Here is a 21,185-nt window from a genome sequence, read left to right as displayed (position 1 = left end):
GTACCTGGTGGCAACTTCCTAGCAATTATTTCCTAGCAAACTCAATAATAAAAGAGCACATCGTAAATCCCCTAAAAGCCTCTGATTAGTCATTTTCTCAGTTTTACGTCTGTAATCACCTTATGTTACATAATCTTGCAGTGGAAACACGTTGCTCAATGTACCATATCAAGACAGCAAATTGCCTCTAATTCTGTCCTACTGGTAATGATTAATTCATTACAGTCGCCTCCCTGTGTTAACGCCAATTTAGAGAATTAGTGACATGAAAATCTGATCCCACTTGAGTGTATCAGACTGTCTGGAATCCATTAGTCTGTGTCAATTTGTTAGCATCAATTTTCGTTTTCTTGGAATTCGTTCGGTGTCATTCGATTGAGATAAATAATTGCAGCCCCCAAGGTTTGGGGACTGAGTTTTTTTGTGTGGATGGAAAGTTTAGCCAAGACTGTGTGAAATTGTAGCACTAAGCACATTGTGGATCATGCTAACCTCTTTACTGCTATCACATACAAACCCACCAGCTTGTACATTTTAAACAGTTCAAGCGTTGTGTGAAGTTTCATCTTGATATGATTATACGAGAGAAAGTCATAAGAACATAAGCTTTATAACATTAGCTACACATGAGTCACAGGCCTTAATTCACATGAGTGCAGCCATGAATGCCTTAAAATAATGTCATGTACAGTCAAACCTGTATTAGCGACCACCTTTGCATAGCAGCCACCTGGCCACATTCGTAATGATTAAGAAATAGGCTTAGCGGCCACCTGTCCAACCCGACCACGGCCACACGATTTCCGGTCCCGTCGATACAGAAACACTGCGTATGGTAACCATACTGCAGCCTTATGTCACCCTGCACCGAGTTTGAAATTGTAGTTTACGAGGATTTGGAGTTCCTGACAGGGTCAATTTGGCGGTAGCATTAAAGTGCAAGTCTTTGTTGGTGAATTTACCGATCGAGACTTACTTGGTGAGAAAGATTAGTGGGAACTCAGCGAAATCATGTGTAGCTTGCTCATGGTCAATTGATCAATATTTTCTCTATAGTGGCCACCTGTCTATAGTGGCCATATTTCTCCAGTCCCTTGAGTGGCCGCTACAGACAGGTTTGACTGTAACTGCAGAATTATTGTGTTGGAACTGCAAAGTGGAGCAATGCAGAGTTTTTCAAACAACAAGCGAATGTGAACATATATTGGTTGTCAGTTTAATCTTGGAATGGATCCAGAAACAACAGTTTCATACTGTGAAGCAGATTTGTATTGTGCATCACACTGTCAGTATGTAAGGCCACACCAATTTAATTTCTTGGTTCACGGATTTTTTCATAAAAAATATGGAGCGAGAGGGCGAAATAAAAATGAAAATAAAAATTGTAAAATGGTTGGGGTAAAGGTAATGGCTAATCCAAAACATAAAGAAAAAAAGTTTTCAGTTTGAAAAAAGTACAAAAACACCATTTTTGTACAGTAACAGCACCTGTACCCACACTTTAAGGAGCTTATAATATAAAGGCCAATTTGCTACACCAGAAAGTTGGTGAATGGTTTCATTAATGGTGAAAATTTGCTGCGTGGTAATTTTTATTTTTATTTTTTTTCCCAAAAAATAGGAGCGAGCAAATCCGTGAACCAAGAAATTAAATCGGTGTGGCCTAATGGCGCAAGAAACATTAAGTGCAAAGTAATGTTAACAAAGTCTGAGTCATCCCTCATCTACAGGTGTCAAAAGTGTGTGCTATCATGAAAGACTTATGATTTGGCATGTTTCCCAGTTCCATGTTTTTTAGGCCATAAAGCTTTGATAAATGAGCAGTCCTTACAGGATGCATCTGTTATCACTGAACAATCGTGAGCTGACACATTGAGTATAAAGTTCCCCTTGGAAATCAAGTCTGAGAGGAGGTGGGTGGTTGAGTAAGAATGAAAGCTACACTTCATCTGATCAAAGATGTTCAACGAGCTACCTGTGGATCTTCTTGTCTATCATTTTGATCAAAGACAATGCATAATGGAAGAAGAAAGAGGACATGTCAAACTGAAAACCAAACATGTTTACATAGCCTTCTCCCTGTGATTCCTTCTGCTCAGTCCATTAATGCTAGTTCACCTTTATCTGGGGGGTAACCTATATCCATTATTTTTTTAAATGGGGTTCATAGGAATATCATGTTGATGGACGGTTATGTCAAACTGCAAAATTGAATGTTTTCAAAATATTTCCATTTGAAACCACTGTCTGCCCCTTAATATCTTAAAATACCCCGGGTGTTTTTAAAAACAACAGATTATACAATCCTGCTGATAAAGGTGAACTAGTGCTAGACCACTAAGGTTAGAACTTTTATTTTTTTAATCTATGCCATTACTTGTTTCAGATAGTTTGCAGAAAAGAAGTTTGTACAAGTCATGTATTGTATTTCATAGGCGATCATTGAAAAATGTTCCACAGTTATTTGATCAACATATAAAGTAGAATAAGGATTACCAAAAATACTACATACCAAGTAACTGCTAAGACAAGAAAACAGGCCAAAAAATGAACACAATCCAATCTATAAACTGGTTAAGATTGACTTCAATAAAGGAAATGTGAACCTACAGTCTCCTCAAATGGTTCGGAAAGTTACTATAATGACAGTGTGTGGGAGTAAAACTAGTCTGCCAGATTGAGTGCACATCATTCTAACAGATTGCAGTGGTTTCAATGAGCTCAGTTAGTGGTGTGTGGGTGTGATCCTCCGGATCCTGATATGCCCCTCAGCAATTTGAAAGGTTTTCATCTAATTGCTGCCAGATCTTCCAAATTTTGTATTTCCTCTCAGCAATTATTCATTGGCAAATCTGGTAGTGATACAGAGAAGCTGTGGGCATGCATCTAGCTACAAGTATAGTAGGGTTTATTGTTAGGCATTTGATGGAGTGCTAAGTCATCGGTCACAAGTTCAGAGCATCCATTCACGTTACACTGGTTTGTATGCTTTAAAATGAAAGTTTCAAGACTTAATCTAAATGAAGAACAGGTAAATTCTAGAACATGTTACATTACCCATTTGCCAGTCATCTGTATCAGCATTTTTACATCTGCATCTATGCAACAGGTGTAACGCTAGTTCACCTTTATCCATTGTATAACCTATATCCGTTGCTTTTAACAACTTAGTATTTTGGGATATCACGTTGACGAACGTTGGTTTAAAATTGCAATATTTTCAGTACATTGCAGCTTAAAACTACCACCCGTCGACTTGATGTGCCTAAATGCACTATTCTAAAAAAACAACGGATATAGGTTACCCCGCGGATAAAGGTGAACTAGTGTTAACCATCCTACAGCATAACACACAGGCTTCAATGTTGTGCAGTTATGGGCCTAATGCAGACGTCATAGCTCAAGTAGGATGGCTAATAGCTAGGTGACTGACGAGGTATTCAGTTGGTACAAATTTGCACCAGCCACATGACAGAAATTTCCCACATTTACCCAGGCATTACAGACCTGATCGACATGATATATGATACTGGGTGTTTGCTTCAGCTCTTCAGAGTAAGAAACATGATGGTGATGTGAGCTGATGGTAGCCAATAGATCACAGGCAACACTTTCCCAAAATGTGTAGATTGTATAAATTTCATCTGTTAAAGCTGTGCATCATCCTCATATGCTTCAGTATTCTTCTACTGTGCTGATTGCCTGACATTTGAACATAACTGAGCTGACATTTGGAAAAGTGAGGACAGGAAAGAAACTGCCTCTCTTGAAAGAACGTTCAATCTTCTGCTCTATCTGCAGCTGTAAGTGTTGATGCACATTGATGACTATCTTATCCTGGGGTTTGGATGGTAAGAATATTTGAAACATTAATATCACAAAGGTTTAGATATCCTAAAAAGTTAGAAAATTGGTGCGGACTTATGCCATATTGCAACATCCATAATGTTTACCCACAACGTTACATATATACTGAACTTTGACAAACTGTGTGTTTGAAAGATCTGATCTGCAACCCAGGCATGCCCAGTTTAGATACGCAGGAGTGCATTACAAATGTATATAGGGGGATGCTGCATTTCAGACAACATTCTTCAGGGTGCCAGCATGTGAGCTGGTGGATTTATATTAGTAGCGCTAGTTCACCTTTATCCCTGGGGTAACCTATATCCTGAACTAGTTTTATTGAATACTGAGCCCTGTCCTTGGTGCTGAACTTACAATACTTCAGTACATCCCTTTTGTATGTTCTGTAGTCTGACCAAGAACCAGAACCCATACATGTGTCTACTGCATGGCACTGTGAATATTGTGTGTGTTTGTGTTTATGATGCCCCACTGTGTTTTCCCATCAGAACTGCCACAGTGTGGAAGAGCACTAGCCCATTCTGGGGAGAGAAGTACACCCTGTACCTAATGTGTGTGTGTGTTTGTTTATGTTTTCCCATCAGAACTGCCACAGTGTGGAAGAGCACTAACCCGTTCTGGGGAGAGAAGTACACCTTTCTTTCGTTTTTGAGGCTACCAACTTCAATTTCCGGAGAAATTTGTAGCCTATATATAGGAAAGTCGTGTAAAGTGCCTTTCCCAAGGGCACAAGACCGGTGACACGTCGGGGTTTGAACTCAAGACCTTCTGGACCTGAGTCAAACGTGCTGACGATTGCGCCACATGCCAGGTCCCACCGTTCACCTTGTACCTAATGTGTGTGTGTGTGTTTATGTTTTTCCTGCAGAACTGCCACAGTGTGGAAGAGCCCTAACCCGTTCTGGGGAGAGAAGTACACCATGTACCTAATGTGTGTGTATTTGTGTTTATGTTTTTCCTATCCTGCAGAACTGCCACAGTGTGGAAGAGCACTAACCCACTCTGGGGAGAGAAGCACACCATCTACCTAATGTGTGTGTTTGTGTTTATGTTTTTCCTGCAGAACTGCCACCGTGTGGAAGAGCACTAACCCCTTCTGGGGAGAGGAGTACACCCTGTACCTGCCTCGTAGCTTCCACAGTCTGTCTGTGTACGTCTGCCACCATGACACCCTGGGGTAAGTTTGTCCTTGTTTCAAGGTCACACAGGGAGTACAACAATTAATTTTTGGTATTCATTTATAGAGAATTACTACATTTGTAACATTTAGGTTAACTTCACTCGTGACTATCACCTTTTCAAGATGTCAACCCAGATCCAGACTGTAAGGTTTAAACCACTCACACCAAGACCAACCCCTACTCTTACCTGTGCTCTTCTCAAATACAAGACCTCCAGCATTACGTCTCACTCAAAAGAATGTCCCTAACTGAAAGTAGCTTCTTATTTTCAAACATGATGAAATGGGTGTTGTGTGCCAAGACCACAATATCAGGAGCCTGCCACGGATTCTAACCTAGAACCTTGTATCAATCTTGAAAGATTCTAGGAAAACGTGAATACTAACCACAAGTTTGGACCACCTTGCCACCTCTGTTATTCATGTAATATAAGTCCTTTGATTAATTGCCCACAGGCCTGGAAGAGTTCCTTTCTGTCAATAGCAATCTGGCATGACTTGAGTCTGAGTCAGCTTCATGTTCACAGTTGGCTGATGATGTGCAATAAGCCATCATGGTATTAATGCACATAGGGACAATAAGTATACATTAGTGTGTGCTTCCTGTCTTGATAATGGAATCTTTGTTCTGAAGCTCTCAAACAGAAACATTTGTCACCTGAAGGTGGTATCTCACTGCACTTGGGGCACCGGTGTGGCACTGTGGAGTATGTTCACTGTGGCACTGTTGTGTTCTTTTCGACAATGTTTCTTATAATTTAGATATTGCGTAATATGTAAAAGTATGACTTAGAAGACAGCAAAATACACAAAACGTAAGAAAATTTGTTCTTTATCGCTGAAATTTGTTGAGGTGCCCCAAGTGCGGTGAGATACCACCTGAAGCATAACAGTTAAGCTTACTCATCAGTGGACAGATGTCTGATAGGTGATAACATGCTTGCAGCAAGAATGTATGTATACATTAAGCTACGGTATGGGATATAATGCACTTCACCACAGATATTTGATATATGGAATCATGAGTGTTTCAATGTTTTTTCTCCATCTACAGGGCAGATGCACTCATTGGGAAAATGTTGCTGTCCCGTAAGGCGCTATGTCTTGAACCTAGAGGTCTGTTACATGACAATTTTACACATTTTGTTCACTGACGTGTTGACTTTGTAATGTTAGTATCTTCATAGCCAGGTTAGTTTAGATGCCAATTAGTTTTGACTGTAAGTATTTGTGAATGATTTGCATAAAGTAAAGCTAGTGTTATGCCATATTTGTATTTGATTGAGTGGCATTCTTTGGCTGATATAAGTACTACTCTTACACACGGAAAGGTCTAGAGAAATGGTTCCCCCTACGGAAGGTAGACAAGGGCTCGGAGGTCCAGGGGGAGTTACAGCTGGAGATGTGGTGCCATGGCAACAGGGGGTTCACGCCCGCAGCCGGAGACTTCACTACCATCTGTTGTGTGGTGGTGCAGGCGAGGTAAGAGGGAGGGAGAGAGGATGGAGAATACAATGGTTATATAGAATGTACAATACATACATTCTCTCACCTTACTTCAGAGAATAATGTTATAGCATGTAATATTTATTTCCTCACAAGCAAAGAGACATATAACCTGCATGTTTGTTCACACATTCTGGCAGGCGTTCTGTACAAACCTGGCAAATTTGCTATTTTTCCAGGCTCTATTATTGATACAAATCAAAATTAAAATTAAAAGCATGACTGTAAAGCTGTGTTTTGACCAAGTATATTCAACTGTTTATGCCAATTATCAATTGACATTGCAGGCACCTCAAATCTTGGCACGGCTGTTTTTGGATGCTTCCTGTGCATTTTTGTTGCCACCCAACTGTGCTGTAGGGTGCAATTATTATATGTATTGCATGCATATAACTCTCAAAATTACATACCCCACAGTTTATCCTGAATGTGTTGGAAGTCAAAGTTGCTACCTAGGAGTCAGGTTGTAGAATTTGAAGTACATTAACTGTCTGAGTGTCAATGCATCTTTCCTGAAAACTTTTGCATTGTAGTCGGCAGTTGCATTTGAGTGACAGGCATAAGGTATTATGCAATCAGCCATGAAACTTGGTGGGATTAGCTAGAAATAAATCGTCACGGCTTCAAGCAATTACTAACAAGAACTAATAAAGCTCAGGCAGAGAGGCATCCTATGATTGTTGAGTAAGACTTGATTGGAAATAATGGTCTGGTAGTCAAGGACATTTGAACTTGAGAAAATGAAGGGGGAACTCCAGAGGTGGGAGTTGAATAGATGAAAAATCATCCACGTGTCAAAGTGTTGGCAACGCATCAGCGTATTCTCATTTCGGAACTTTAATTTGCACTTTATATTCTGTGTAGGGACTTGGCAGTGAAGGAGAAGGCTGGCATTGTGGATGCATTTGTTGAACTTTCCCTGCAGGAGGACAAGGCCAAAACCCAAGTGAGTTGAAAGGATTTTGCAGGCAATCCTAGGGTGGATTTATGAATTGCAATTCCTCTCACCGCTATGCTTCAGAAAATAGCTGTTAGAAAGGTGCACTTGAATGACCTTGAGGATTTAGATATTTGATTGACTAAAGAGGCCTTAGAAGATTAGGATTCAAAGTCACATTGAATTATTCATAATGTTTAAGTGTACTCTTCCTGCCATAATATTTGCTATAGAGACATTGAATGTTATCTGTTAGAACTGATATATTGAGCCTTTGTGTAACAAAAGAGGATTCACTTCTTACTTGACTAGTATTGAGACAAAAACATTTGACATGAGGATTTTTGTTGTCATTGGAATGTATGAAAGTGTCAGATGTACTTCCATAGAGACATTGAATGTAATTTGTGAGAACTGATATATTGAGCCTTTGTGAAACAAAAAAGGATTCACTTCAAACTCGACTAAAACTATGATGAGAACTTATGACATGAGGATTTTTGTTGTCATCAGAATATATGGAAATGTAGGATTCACTTTTTGCACTGGTGTTTGAATTGGGCATCAACTGGCTATGATAGGAAAGCCAATGACAGGTCATTACAAGTTCATTTCCTGGAAAGGCTATACGTGGATAATAGCCACAGTTTCAGCACCAAGGGCAACGTTTTTGTCAAGAAAATTTTTATTTTCATTTCCTTTTCATGTACTTCCATAGAGACATTGAATTGTAATTTGTTGCAACTGACATATTGAGCTTTTGTGTAGCAAAAGAATATTCACTTTGAACTTGACTAGAAATGCGAAGAAAACTTTTGACATGAGGATTTTTGTTGTCATCGGAATATATGGAAATGTCGGATTCACTTTTTGCACTGGTGTTTGAACTGGACATCAACTGGCTCTGATAGAAAAGCCAATGACAGGTCATTACAAGTTCATTTCCTGGAAAGGCTATGCATGGATATCAGACACACTTTCAACCAAGGGCAAAAAGGTTTTGACCGCAATTTTTTTTCTTAAGTCACGGTTACAGTTAGTGGTATTGCCATTCAACAGAATTCTTTGTGCAGTAATAATTCTTTTTACCTTTGCAGGAGTCAAGCTTGCTTTCACAGTACTGCACCAATAAATCAACGAGGTATAAAACTGTAGGGAATATTTAGAGTGGCTTTTCCCTTTCTAATGAGAATATATCTCTCTCCCTAAAAGGTTATAAAGAGGACAAGATTTCCCAAGTGGAAGGAGACGTTTGATTTCACCATTCCCACCAAAGCCATGGAGACAGCAACATTACAGTTCACAGTGTGGGACTGGGAGAAGCAGGGAAACCACGACTTCCTGGGAGAAGTATGTAGAACACACTTTGAATATTGCCATAGGGTGGGCCAACTACTCTCTCTGTGCAGCCAGGAGCTTACAATACCTTACAATTGGCAGCACTAAATTTCTATAATGGTATCCTGTAGTAGGCACTCTAGTGACCTCAACATTACTGTAACAGTAATTGCTCCAGGTGTGGCCATTGGACTGTAAGGTTATGAACTATCGACAACAGAAAGGCTCTCTGCAGACACCGGTGACCTCCATGTAAAATCCTATCTAAGAGACATTCTAACTACAGCTAGGTATGTATCTTTGCCTGAGTGATGTGAGGAAAGCCAAATAAAGTGTGAAGAAGAAAGTACTCCATTTTGCTGGCCAATGTTGATTTTATGCAGTCATCGTAAAATACATTTAGCATGTTTCATTCAGAGTAAAACATCCTCTGCACTGCTCCTTGCAATTTTTACCCACTTCACTCAATGTATGATATCATAACACATATATGACCCATTTTACTAAAAGAATGTCCTGCATACTGTCCTGCATAGCACAAAATTGGAAGGTTACCATACACGAAATTGTCTCAGTGTTTGCTGCTTGTAACACGCAGCGCGAAAGGTTCATGAACCACATGAATGCATTTCTTATTCAAGTATGTTGTTCAAATCTATGAGTAAAACTAGCGATGGAGCGCCATGTGTTTGAGCGCAAGAAAAAGCGTACCGTGTTGGGGCACCTCCCGTTAGTAATGAGACGAAAACATTTGACATGAGGATTTTTGCTGTCATTGGAATGTATGAAAGTGTCAGATGTACTTCCATAGAGACATTGAATGTAATTTGTTAGAACTGACATATTGAGCCTTTGTGAAACAAAAAAAGGATTCACTTACAATTGGCAGCACTAAATTTCTATAATGGTATCCTGTAGTAGGCACTCTAGTGACCTCAACATTACTGTAACAGTAATTGCTCCAGGTGTGGCCATTGGACTGTAAGGTTATGAACTATCGACAACAGAAAGGCTCTCTGCAGACACCGGTGACCTCCATGTAAAATCCTATCTAAGAGACATTCTAACTACAGCTAGGTATGTATCTTTGCCTGAGTGATGTGAGGAAAGCCAAATAAAGTGTGAAGAAGAAAGTACTCCATTTTGCTGGCCAATGTTGATTTTATGCAGTCATCGTAAAATACATTTAGCATGTTTCATTCAGAGTAAAACATCCTCTGCACTGCTCCTTGCAATTTTTACCCACTTCACTCAATGTATGATATCATAACACATATATGACCCATTTTACTAAAAGAATGTTATATAAAAGTAGCTTTAGCAGGCAGTTAAGTACTCTTTGTTTATGCTGCAAGGGTTTGAATTAAATCTGTATCAGATTTCCCTGAAATGTCAGCTTGATAGGTACTTATTACAGGATCTAATCAGCTATGCCACACAGCTCAGGTGGGATTGGTTACAACAGGCAATAACTATGGGTATTGGAGACAAAGGTCAAAGGGGTAACACTAAAGGGGAAGGACGTATAGATAGCTGTGGAAGTAGTAGCTATATAGTCAAGCTTGTACAGGTGACCACCTCTCCATAAGGACCACCTGGCCATTGATATACAGTCAAACCTGTATAGGTGAAACCTGTACAAGTGACCACCTCTACGTAACCTAGCCAATGTGCCCATCTTTAATAATTTTCCCTGTTAACATAAGTGTTAAGAATCCAGTCTATACTGACTACCAATCCACCTAATATACCAAATCTCATTACTCACCCTGAATGATATTCATGGGCAGTTTTGACAGAAATGTAGCAATTAAATCCCACAAGCTACATGTACGTCTATGAAGGTTAGACATTCAGGTGGTAAAATATGCCAAATAGTAGTTACTCAAGCAACTGCATATGGTTTTGGATATTGATGATCAGATTTCCAGATTTATTATTACATAACCATATCTAGTTGCTTGAGTAACTGCTATTTGGCATAATTGGCCCAAGTTTTATGCTGTTTATGATGTCCATCAGTAATCAATATTGATTCATATCTATGCATCTTTGAATGTAACACGCATACTTTTAGAGCATCACCTCATCATGTTACAGGGAGAAGTGGCCCTGACAGAACTGCATGGTGATGAGCATGTTTTAGGCTGGCACAGACTGTGTCCAAGAGCATCAACTGTAGATGATGAAAGGTAAACTTTTCAATTTTTGACAGAGAAGCTGTGTCCAGGGAACCTGTGTTCAAATTGATAAAAGGCAAACTTCTAAAGGCCCTTTTTTATGTAAAATTCTTGTCAGGGAAAAGAACACCTGTGTTCAAATTTCCTTACTTCTCACTTGCTTTATTAACAAATTACGATACACATGAATAGCTTTTCTATTCTTATTACTGTGAGCTTAAAAACACCTTGCATCAATAGCAACTGACTGTGTGTTGAGGAAATTGCAAAAGTGTCATATTCTTAAAGCCATATTTAAAATCATATTAAGATCATATTCGTGAAGAAATAATGCAAAAATTGTCATATTCTTCCCCCGACAGTCCTTTCATTGGTTATGTTGTTAGTTTAGATAATAACTGTTCCTTGTGCTGAATGTCAGTCCTGATCAAGTGCTTGTCATGCTGTTATGGTGTATCTAACACCACCTCATTAAACGAAGCCTGTGTGACATTTCCTCCAGGCAACATTTATCCAGATTGAGTACGCTTTTGATATTGGAAACAGGTGCAGAATAACAATGTAGCGTTAAGTTCTCCCAGAGGCTGTATGTGAGAACCTTTCTTCACAGTTTCTTCTTAATCACAAAAGGCCAATACTTCAAGGGTATCAACTGCTTATTTCAATAGGCAATATGTCATCACAACTGATATTTCAGAATAACAACTGATAATTAGAATAACAGTGTAGCATGTTACTACCAGAGGCTGTATGAAAACCTTTTTTTCACAGTTTCTTCTTAATCACAAAAGGGCAATACTTCAAGGGTATAAACTGCTTAATGCAATAGGCAATATGTCATATTTCTGAATAACAACTGATATTTAGAATAAAAATGTAGCATATTTCTACCAGAACCTTTCTACACAATTTCTTCTTAATCACAAAAGGGCAATACTTCAAGGATATAAACTGTTTTGTCTTCTTCAAAATGGCAATATGTCATTAACTGATATTTCAGAATAAGAACCGATATTTAGAATAACAATATAGCATATAACTACCAGAGGCTGTATGAGAGAACCTTTCTACTCAGTTTCTTCTTAATCACAAAAGGCCAATACTTCAAGGGTATTAACTGCTTATTTCAATAGGCAATATGTCATCACAACTGATATTTCAGAATAACAACTGATATTTAGAATAACAGTGTAGCATGTTACTACCAGAGGCTGTATGAAAACCTTTTTTTCACAGTTTCTTTTTAATCACAAAAGGGCAATACTTCAAGGGTATAAACTGCTTATTTTAATAGGCAATATGTCACCACAACTGATCTTCAGAATAACAATGTAGCATGTTACTACCAAAGGCTGTATATGAACCCCTTTCTGCACAGTTTCTTTTTAATCACAAAAGGCCAATACCTCAAGGGTAAAAACTGTTGTTTTTTTCAAAATGGCAAGATGTCATCACAACTGGTATTTCAGCACCAGGGACAGCCTTGTTCTGCTAGCTATACTCTTAACTGAATAATATATACACCCATGACATACTGTAAAGGCTACCTGTAAAGGCTACTTACTGTTGTTATTGCCCCCAGTAACCGTTTGTAAAATCCTTTTTAAAAATTGTTCAAACTGTTTTATTACACGTAACGTTAACGCGGCAAAATGACTCTTACCTGTGCAATCACTATTTCTAATAATTGTCTTCTGATTTTAAACACATGGAATGCGGCAGTACAATCTAGGGTCCTAATAATGACCCTGCTACCTATACCGTGTAGTGCGATAAGAAATAAACCATTATTATTATTATTACTATAACTGCATTGCCTTTGCCGACAGCTCTGAGCTGGGCTCGTTAAGATTGAAGGTACGGTGCACAGAAGAACACATCCTCCCTTCTCAGTACTACCAGCCATTGGTGGACCTCCTGGTAGAGTCTGTACAATCCAGTATAGAGGTATGAACAGTTGTTTTGGTGTCGTCATCTCAACATAATACTGAACGTATTGCAGATGGTAGAAACATATATCTACAATTGAATCGCCATATTTTGAAGTCCACACATTTCCCACAATCAATGAGAAAAGATCATTTACAGGTCCTCTTTCTGCTGTATAAAGAAATACCCTTTTTTTCAATTGTGACATGTATTTCTTTCTGTAAAAATTGAACATACAGCATGGCAATTTTTAAGTAAGCCTCACAAAGAGGCTGTTTAAAGCAGCATTTTTACTCCTTGATGATCCTATACCAGATGGTACATAGCTGATACTGGTCTTTCTTAATTTTTCAGCCAGAGACTCCCACCCCACTGAGTATGTTAGAGGAGGTAATGACTATGGACAGGATGGACATTGCCACGACCTTGGTCAAGGTCTTCCTGGGAGAGGGGATGGTTGTCCAGTTTTTAGATGCCCTCAACACTCAAGAGATACTCAATACCAGTAAGAATATTGTGTCTAATGTTTTAGATTCATTGTTTCTAATTCTAAATGAGCTAAACATTATTTACTTTTTAATTTGTTTTTCATTTGGTTTCCTATTTTTAAGTTCATTGATTGTTGTCTTTATAAATAGATAAATGAATGAATGTATAAATAAACAAATCCTTCTCTAGATTTATGATCATTATTTGCAGATAACGATGACGTGGTGTAAAACCATACCAACTCTTGTTTCACTTTTATCACAGAGGACCCCAACACATTATTCAGGGGGAACTCATTGGCTACAAAGTCAATGGACCAATTCCTAAAGGTAGCTTTCTTCTTCTTTTCTCCGGTCAAAAATGTTTACTGTAACAGTTTATTTAGGTGATATGGAGGTTTTGAAGTTCAGATGTTCATTAGGGCATTAGTAAATGCTCATCCTTAATTTGACCATGCTATTCTTGTGATTTGTTAACTACAGTATGTTAGAATTCTTTTTGATACCTTCCCGCAGCATTCAGTATTGTTAAGTATGATATAACTTCTCATTCTAACCAAGTCCTAACTTTCAATAAAAGTACCTTATCTGCTGTTTCTATGCAGGTGGTGGGGATGCCATACTTACATGAAGTGCTGAGACCTGTTGTAGATCAGATTTTTGAAGATAAGAAAACTGTTGAGTTGGATCCATGTAAAGTGGACTCCTGTAGAAGGTATGCTTCATGTCTTTTCTTTCTACCCAAATTACATATTGAAATGTAGCAGCAATGTCAAAACTAAACAAAAAACGTATATAGACCAGAAGGATCCTTCGGAGGTGACTTTGTCAAACCATAGTCTTCTTCTTCCAGACATTTTCAAGCCATGGAAAAATAGATTTCTATTATCTGATTATCTTACCAAAAAAATAAAACTTTCTGTCCCACTTGTTGTTTGGGCCCATATGGTTGATTTTTGTCATTAAATCTGTCATTTTAGGCTCACCATAGCAGATTTCAGATGTTTTGCATAGCCAGGATGAAATTTTTGCCTATTCCAACCAGCAAATCTCTGTTCAGGCACAAAGGAAAGGTTCTGGAGATAGCCCTGGTTGACATACTCTTTCCTTTTTTTCTTTCACAGGAGACTAAGTGTTAAGTCGCAGTCTGATGGCCAGTTGCTGGAGCATAGTGCAATGATCCTGACTGGGTATCTAGAACAGATCATTGACAACATCGTCATGTCAGTGGACCAGTGTCCTCCTGTCATCAGACTGGCCTTCAGACAGCTCAGTAAGAGAGTGGAGGACAGATTCCCTGAGCATCAGGTGGGTGGGAAATATTAAAACAGATTCCTTGAATGCAGCTCATCACTAGCACAATCAAATGATCCAACATTTACCAGCAAATGCAGGGATTTTTTTAATGGAAGGGCTGGCAAGACGATACGCATTCCAAGTACATTGAATTGATGGTTGATTAATTGACTGAGTTATTGATTGATTGCATCGCATTGCATTGTGCTCCCGTTGGTAAAATGCAGAAAACACTAAAGTTTTGTACTTTTTGACATAGGAGAGTATTCAGGATAAATCTAGGAATCATCTTAAAACAGAATTTCTTGACAAGGTTGTGGATAATTTGGGACAGAAATTTAAATAAAATATACACACAACTACAATTCATAGCTTAGCAACTTTCAAGGCACACTCTTTCCCTTTATCAACCTGGCAGATCTCATCTTTTGTTGTTAAGCTCTTTTGCGTAGTTTGTCATAGTCTGGAAAAGACTGACTGACAGAGAGAGAGAGAGAGAGAGATCTCATCTTGGAGATTGTGGATATAACGTTATATACATTACTTTCAAGCTACACCTACTGTTAATGGGAGTAAATATACCTATATACTGCGCTTTGTACCATTGACCTTAGTTTACAAAACCATGATGTTTATTGCCATGTTGATAGGACGTGAAGTACCTGGCCATCAGTGGATTCCTGTTTCTGAGGTTCTTTGCTCCAGCTGTCTTGTCTCCCAAACTGTTCGCCCTCCGGGACCAACACGCCGATGCCAAGACTAGCAGGACCTGCACTTTACTTGCAAAGGTTAGTTCTTTGGGGCAGCTTACATTCCAGTAATCTAACCTCCATTAACATCCATCCACTGTGATACACAGATCTGCCTGTTGAAAAACTGAGTAAGTTTGAGAGCTCTCATGTGCAGCACCCCCAGGTATGTACAGTTTAGGTATGCAGGAGTGCATTATAGTGGGGGAGGCTGCATTTGAGATCTCTGTTATATAGTGTTCTTTAGGCTGGAGGACATATGTGACCTGTTGGAGTTATGTCTGTAGACATTACACATGAACATTTGGAAATTAGTGAATTGACCCATTGCAAATGCATAAAGCCACAATTCAGTTGAAAAGTTCCTGCCATACGTGTACTTTTACTTGAAGTCCTGAAACCTGTTGTTGATCAGATCTTTGAAGATGAGAAGACTATGGAGTTAGATTGTTGCAAAGTGGTCTTGACCATTGTAAATGGCTAAAAGTGAAGAGTTTATGGCTCTTAAGACATTATCAACAGTAATAGTTTTGGCAACTCAACTGATTTCTTGTCAAAATGCAGGCAAAGAACACATTTTATCATCATCGTAATGTCCAACCTGCCTAAGTGCCTTTAATAGGACAGGAGCTACCCCCATCAGATTCCTCCATGTTGCTCATATCCAACAGACAATTTAGATAGATAAAAAGTGAAGCAATTTAAGAGATAAGTGAAGCAATGTGCAGTCTTCTGATGGCTGTCTTTCTTGCCTCCAGCTTACATTTATACACTCTTGAGTATTGGGAACCTGGATCTGCTATAGCTATGTGAGAGTGGGAGGGATTTAAGAGTTAGACAATGGTAGATAGAAGTGAATAGTTTTGATGGCTGTCTTTCCTGCCTTCAGGTTATACAGAGTGGGTGTGGGAAGAGTTAGGGTTAGATGATGTTAGTTAGAAAAGTTGTATTGAGTATTGGGACCCAAGGTCTACAGTGTGGGAAGGATTTAAGAGTATATAAAGACAATGGTAGATAGAAGTGAATAGTTTTGATGACTATCGTTCTTACCTTCAGGTTATACAGAGTATTGGGAACTTCAGACCTGTATCTATCATGCGAGCGAGGGAAGGATTACTTACTAATGGGGTATAAACAATGGTAGATAGAAATGAAGAGTTCTCACTGATGGCTGCCTTTCCTGCCTTCAGGTTATACAGAGTGGGTGTGGGAAGGGTTATTGGGTTAGACAATGGTAGATAGTTTTATTGAGTATTAGGACCCTAAGGTCTTAAGTGTGGGCATGGGAAGAGTTATTAAGTTAGATATGTTAGATAGAAGAAGAGTTTTATTGAGTATTGGGACTCTAGGAGGACAGGGTGGGTGTGGAGTTCTTAGGATTACTCAGGATTTCCATTGGTGAATGATAGACTAAAGTGAAGAGTGAAGACTTGATGGATCTCTTTCCTACCTTCAAGTTATCCAGAGTATTGGAAACCTGGATCAGCTGTGTGAGCATGGGAAGGATTTAAGAGTTAGACAATGGTAGATAAAAATGAAGAGTTCTGATGGTTGACGCTTTCCTGCCTTCAGGTTATACAGAGTATTGGGAACCTGGGATGGCAGTGTGGGTGTGGGATAAGGATTTAGAATAAAGTTAGACAATGTTAGATAATTTTAAAGAGTTTTAATGGATCTTTTTCCTACCTTCAGGTTATCCAGAGTATTGGGAATCTGGGTCTGCAGTGCGGATGTGGGATGGATTTAGGATAGAGTTAGACAATGTTAGATAGTTGTGAAGAGTTTTACTGGATCTCTTTCCTATTTTCACAGGTTATCCAGAGCATTGGGAACCTGGGACTACAATGTGGGCGTGGGAAGGAGACATGGATGGAGCCGCTCCACCCCTTCATACAGGACAGCTCCTCCCGCGTACAGGACTTCCTGGATCAACTCATAGACATTGATGAAGCCAATGGCAAGTAGTGTATGAAAAACAAAAACATTAGTATTTCTCTTTTCTTTCTCCATTTAAGTGCCCATGATCATCATACTGATCATTATAGAATGGTCCCTATTTTAACGATCTATCCAAGATCCAAAGGAAAGCCCTAACTGCAGTTATGTACTCATTTCTGCCTGTGTGAATTGAGGAAAATTGTGTTACACATTGCTTTTACGTCATACGACCTCACTGATTTGATTTTGGATTAAGAGTCTGACATGTTCTTCCTATTTGTCCTTAATTGGTAGAGGGCAAAAGTTAGTCTCACTCAAATCAGGATGCTTGGCTGTTGTCCAATGTACATTTTGTACTTTTTTACTGTAAGCGGTAGCCCATCAGCCTAGTTTACTATCTGTTGTATTCTTTCATCCCTTTTTCTTTGATCCTGAAATTACTTTGACTTAATGTGCACTTTATAGTCTTTATACTTGAACTTACAGTGCCCACTACAGAAGTGCAGAGGCAGAGAGTAATTACTTACTATAGACTTGCACTTTATAGTCTCTACACTTCAATTTGCAGTGCCCACAAGAGAAGCGCAGAGGCGGAGCGCTTTCCACCAGTCAGTCACAATTAAGGAAGGTCACCTCCTACGCCGACGGAGGGCGGACGATGGTCTGGTCCTGATGCCCTTCAGCTTCAAGAGGAGATACTACTGGCTGTGCAACGATGCCCTGGCGTATGCCAAGTCTTCTGAGGACCAGGTAGCCACAGTTTGACATTTAACTGTGTTCAAGAGGTTGATTTGCAATCGTGGCATGTCTGAATGTGTGGCTGTCTCATGCAACAGCATAAAGCCACATCAATGTAATTCCTTGGTAGTACTCAGAATAGAATTTATTGTGACTTTAAACACATGTATCGCTATTTCTTGAGCAGAAAATAGGAAATTTAAAGAAAACTTAACAGAAAAAAACATTTTTTTCCTAGGCTCAAGCAAAAACTCACTGACGATTACTAGTTCTATATGTTGAGTGTATCTAACTCAGATTTAGGAAGTGCTGGTATTACCGGTAGATTACAATTATGATATTTTCAGATTCGCACCACCACCATGACTCATCGCATCTGTGCCGTGGAGCGGGTGGATGAGAACGCCTTTCAGCGGACCAACGTGTTTCAGGTCATCATCAGAGATGGCGACGGTTCATTGAGCACCACCTATCTACAGGCAAAGGTACTGTAGGATGGAAAGACTCCATTCAGCATTTGTTGAGCCATACAAACTTACCTACCAGTCATATCCTCCAGAGACTCATATAGTGCATTTCAAAAACATTTTGCATTTTACTATTGTTTTAAGACAACTGTGACATGGGGTGATGAAAGTTAAGAGAAAGCACAGATGTATTTCAGCACTAAGGACAGTACCCATGCACCAACTTAGACAGTACTATGATGCGCAATATACACACAGTTTCTCAAGCAACTGGACAGATTCATAAAAAAAGATTGATGTTCCAGGTAGTATGCACTACATTTTGGCAGTGACTGAGCAAGATCTGTGCAATTTTGACAGTTGGGACATTTTTTTCTTTTATTCTTTCCCTATGATTCAATCAATCAGCTCTCACTATTTATGTAGCAGCTCTTACTATTACCAGTATGTATTTTGTACCATGTATGTAGAAATTGTGTATATAGACTTATAAGACTCATTAGGACTTTAAATGATGTAAACTGTATCTCTGCTATATACTTTTTATCTGACCCTTGCCTCCTCCCTCATGACCTCAATGAAAAACGGCTTGCAGGATGATTTGAACTTTCATGAATAAACAACGATTCAAACAAAGAAATCCTTTTTATTTTATTTATGACCCAGGATGTGAATGAGATGCACCAGTGGCTGTCAGCTATCAGGAAGACCTGTGTGACCAACTCCCGCATGCTGGGCACCTTCCACCCGGGGACCCACAGGGCCAGCAAGTGGACGTGTTGTCTGGAGACGGACAAAACAGGTCAGGTCCTCCAAGGATTGGTATTTCACAAAGTTTTTCAAGAATTCTTCAAACTTTTGAACTTAGGCGATACCCCAAGTAGTTATAATCCTTTCAGACTGAACATATCTATATCTTGATAGATAGTTTTAAACAATGCTTTAACACAGATAGATGTGCAAAGGTTAGGTATGATATGCTGTTCAGTGTAATATAACCAGCTGCTGCTGCTGTGTACCAGTGTAGTATACTAGAGTAACCAACTTCTGCTGCTGCGTTATGTACATGTGAAGCTGGTGTTACACTAAAGGATGATAATACCGGCTAATATCACAGCTACGAAAATTCTCTAAACCAAGATGACAAATGTATAATGCTTCCTATGATTCCTTGGCAAATGTTTTGTTCTCTTGACAATTTGTATTGCTGTCCTGTGTCTGATGAGTTCTTCACTGGTTACTTGCAGCCCGTGGTTGCAGTAAGACCCACTCAGCAGTGACCTTGGGTGATTGGCGGGACCCACTGGACCCTGATGCTGAGGCTCAGACTATTTACTCCCAGATCCTGCTGGGCAGGGACATTCTCAGGTACCAACCACTACATGATGTTACAAATTGTTATATACATTGTAATACATATATATGTGTAAAGACAAAAGTGCCTTCAGTTGGCAATGCCTGAAGGGTACTGTTAGGTCGATTATTAGATTGAATTGCACCAATGAAAATGTTCTTTAGTTAAAACTTCAGGACCTGTCTCTCCATCTTGGTACGGAAATTTGCCAGTTGGGACGGTCAAAAGTGTTACCCGTTCCGTAAAAAAAATCTGAATTTCATTACATGAAATAGATAAAATTGTGTCTTCATAAGATCTAAGAACTAAAATGAACATCATTAGCTCCCAAACAATGACAGGGATGGAAAAAATGTAAGCTGGAGAAAGCCCTGTAAAAATGGCAATTTTGGAACAAATTTGGCCTGAAGTTTTGTAAGTTTCACTTTTGATGATTATTTTCCCACCAGATCCAAGTACCTGGAGTTGGCAGACGCAGGGTCTACAGCCGAGAGCTCCCATGAGCAGGCCAACAACTCAGAGGCAGAAAGCAATAACTCGGTGGGGAACAGCTCCGAATCTGGTCACAACTCCGTACCTGACCCTAAACAGAAACCAGGTATGCTTCCAAGTAAAATGAAACCATAATTGTGTTTAACTTGTTTGTGTATCTGCCTGTCTGTCTATCTGTCCTTTATGTGAAAAGGTGAAGTCTGGTTAATTTTGATCTTTTGTGTTGGGACTATTGTGGCAACTGAATTTAGATGTTTTCACTCTAGTTCTCATTCCAATGACTTGCAAAACATCATGTACACCAACTAGCCTGTGTTTACACAAGCTCTCGCCGGCTGGGCTTAATGACCCCCTCCTCCCTACGGGTGGCGGCAATTGTAGGGCTGGCCACTAGGGGCTTGATTTTAGTCAGGCTAGTACACCAACTAAGATATCAAAACTCTCTCCAACAAGATTTATCCAGTGTCACTCTGACGAATGAAGCCAGATGGCTGTCTCAAATGTCTGACCATTTCCAAAGTCATATCCAGTAGCTGCAACAGACCTGAGTCAGCTTACAGATGTGCCCTATGTGGCAGAGACTGTCATTCTCGTATAGGACTCTTTAGCCGCAGTCGATGCTGTAGGGCTGATATCAATCAGGATTTTACCATGGTCTATATTGACCAAAGGAGGCCATATATAAATCCAGTAGCTTCAGAAACTGCTTTTTTGGCGCATAATGTA

General features: G+C 39.3%; 1 protein-coding gene across 1 annotated transcript in view; it reads left to right on the top strand.

The window, feature by feature from the left end:
* LOC118425685 (rasGAP-activating-like protein 1) overlaps positions 1-21,185 on the top strand; it is a 36,274-nt gene that overhangs the window by 10,833 nt on the left and 4,256 nt on the right. Inside the window, exons 3-20 of the mRNA XM_035834718.1 lie at positions 4,931-5,044; positions 6,102-6,163; positions 6,379-6,529; positions 7,418-7,499; positions 8,703-8,840; positions 10,929-11,020; positions 12,838-12,955; positions 13,292-13,442; positions 13,691-13,755; positions 14,031-14,140; positions 14,550-14,733; positions 15,372-15,509; positions 17,283-17,427; positions 17,977-18,158; positions 18,494-18,631; positions 19,280-19,415; positions 19,861-19,981; positions 20,417-20,565. Of these exons, the coding sequence (XP_035690611.1) occupies positions 4,931-5,044; positions 6,102-6,163; positions 6,379-6,529; positions 7,418-7,499; positions 8,703-8,840; positions 10,929-11,020; positions 12,838-12,955; positions 13,292-13,442; positions 13,691-13,755; positions 14,031-14,140; positions 14,550-14,733; positions 15,372-15,509; positions 17,283-17,427; positions 17,977-18,158; positions 18,494-18,631; positions 19,280-19,415; positions 19,861-19,981; positions 20,417-20,565 (2,276 nt within the window). The remainder of the gene's footprint in view (positions 1-4,930; positions 5,045-6,101; positions 6,164-6,378; positions 6,530-7,417; positions 7,500-8,702; positions 8,841-10,928; positions 11,021-12,837; positions 12,956-13,291; positions 13,443-13,690; positions 13,756-14,030; positions 14,141-14,549; positions 14,734-15,371; positions 15,510-17,282; positions 17,428-17,976; positions 18,159-18,493; positions 18,632-19,279; positions 19,416-19,860; positions 19,982-20,416; positions 20,566-21,185) is intronic.

Source organism: Branchiostoma floridae, chromosome 11 (assembly GCF_000003815.2).
Source record: "Branchiostoma floridae strain S238N-H82 chromosome 11, Bfl_VNyyK, whole genome shotgun sequence".
Classification (NCBI taxonomy): Eukaryota; Metazoa; Chordata; class Leptocardii; order Amphioxiformes; family Branchiostomatidae; genus Branchiostoma; species Branchiostoma floridae.
Note: the sequence above shows the minus strand (reverse complement) of the source record. Positions and strands in the feature narration are given on the sequence as shown.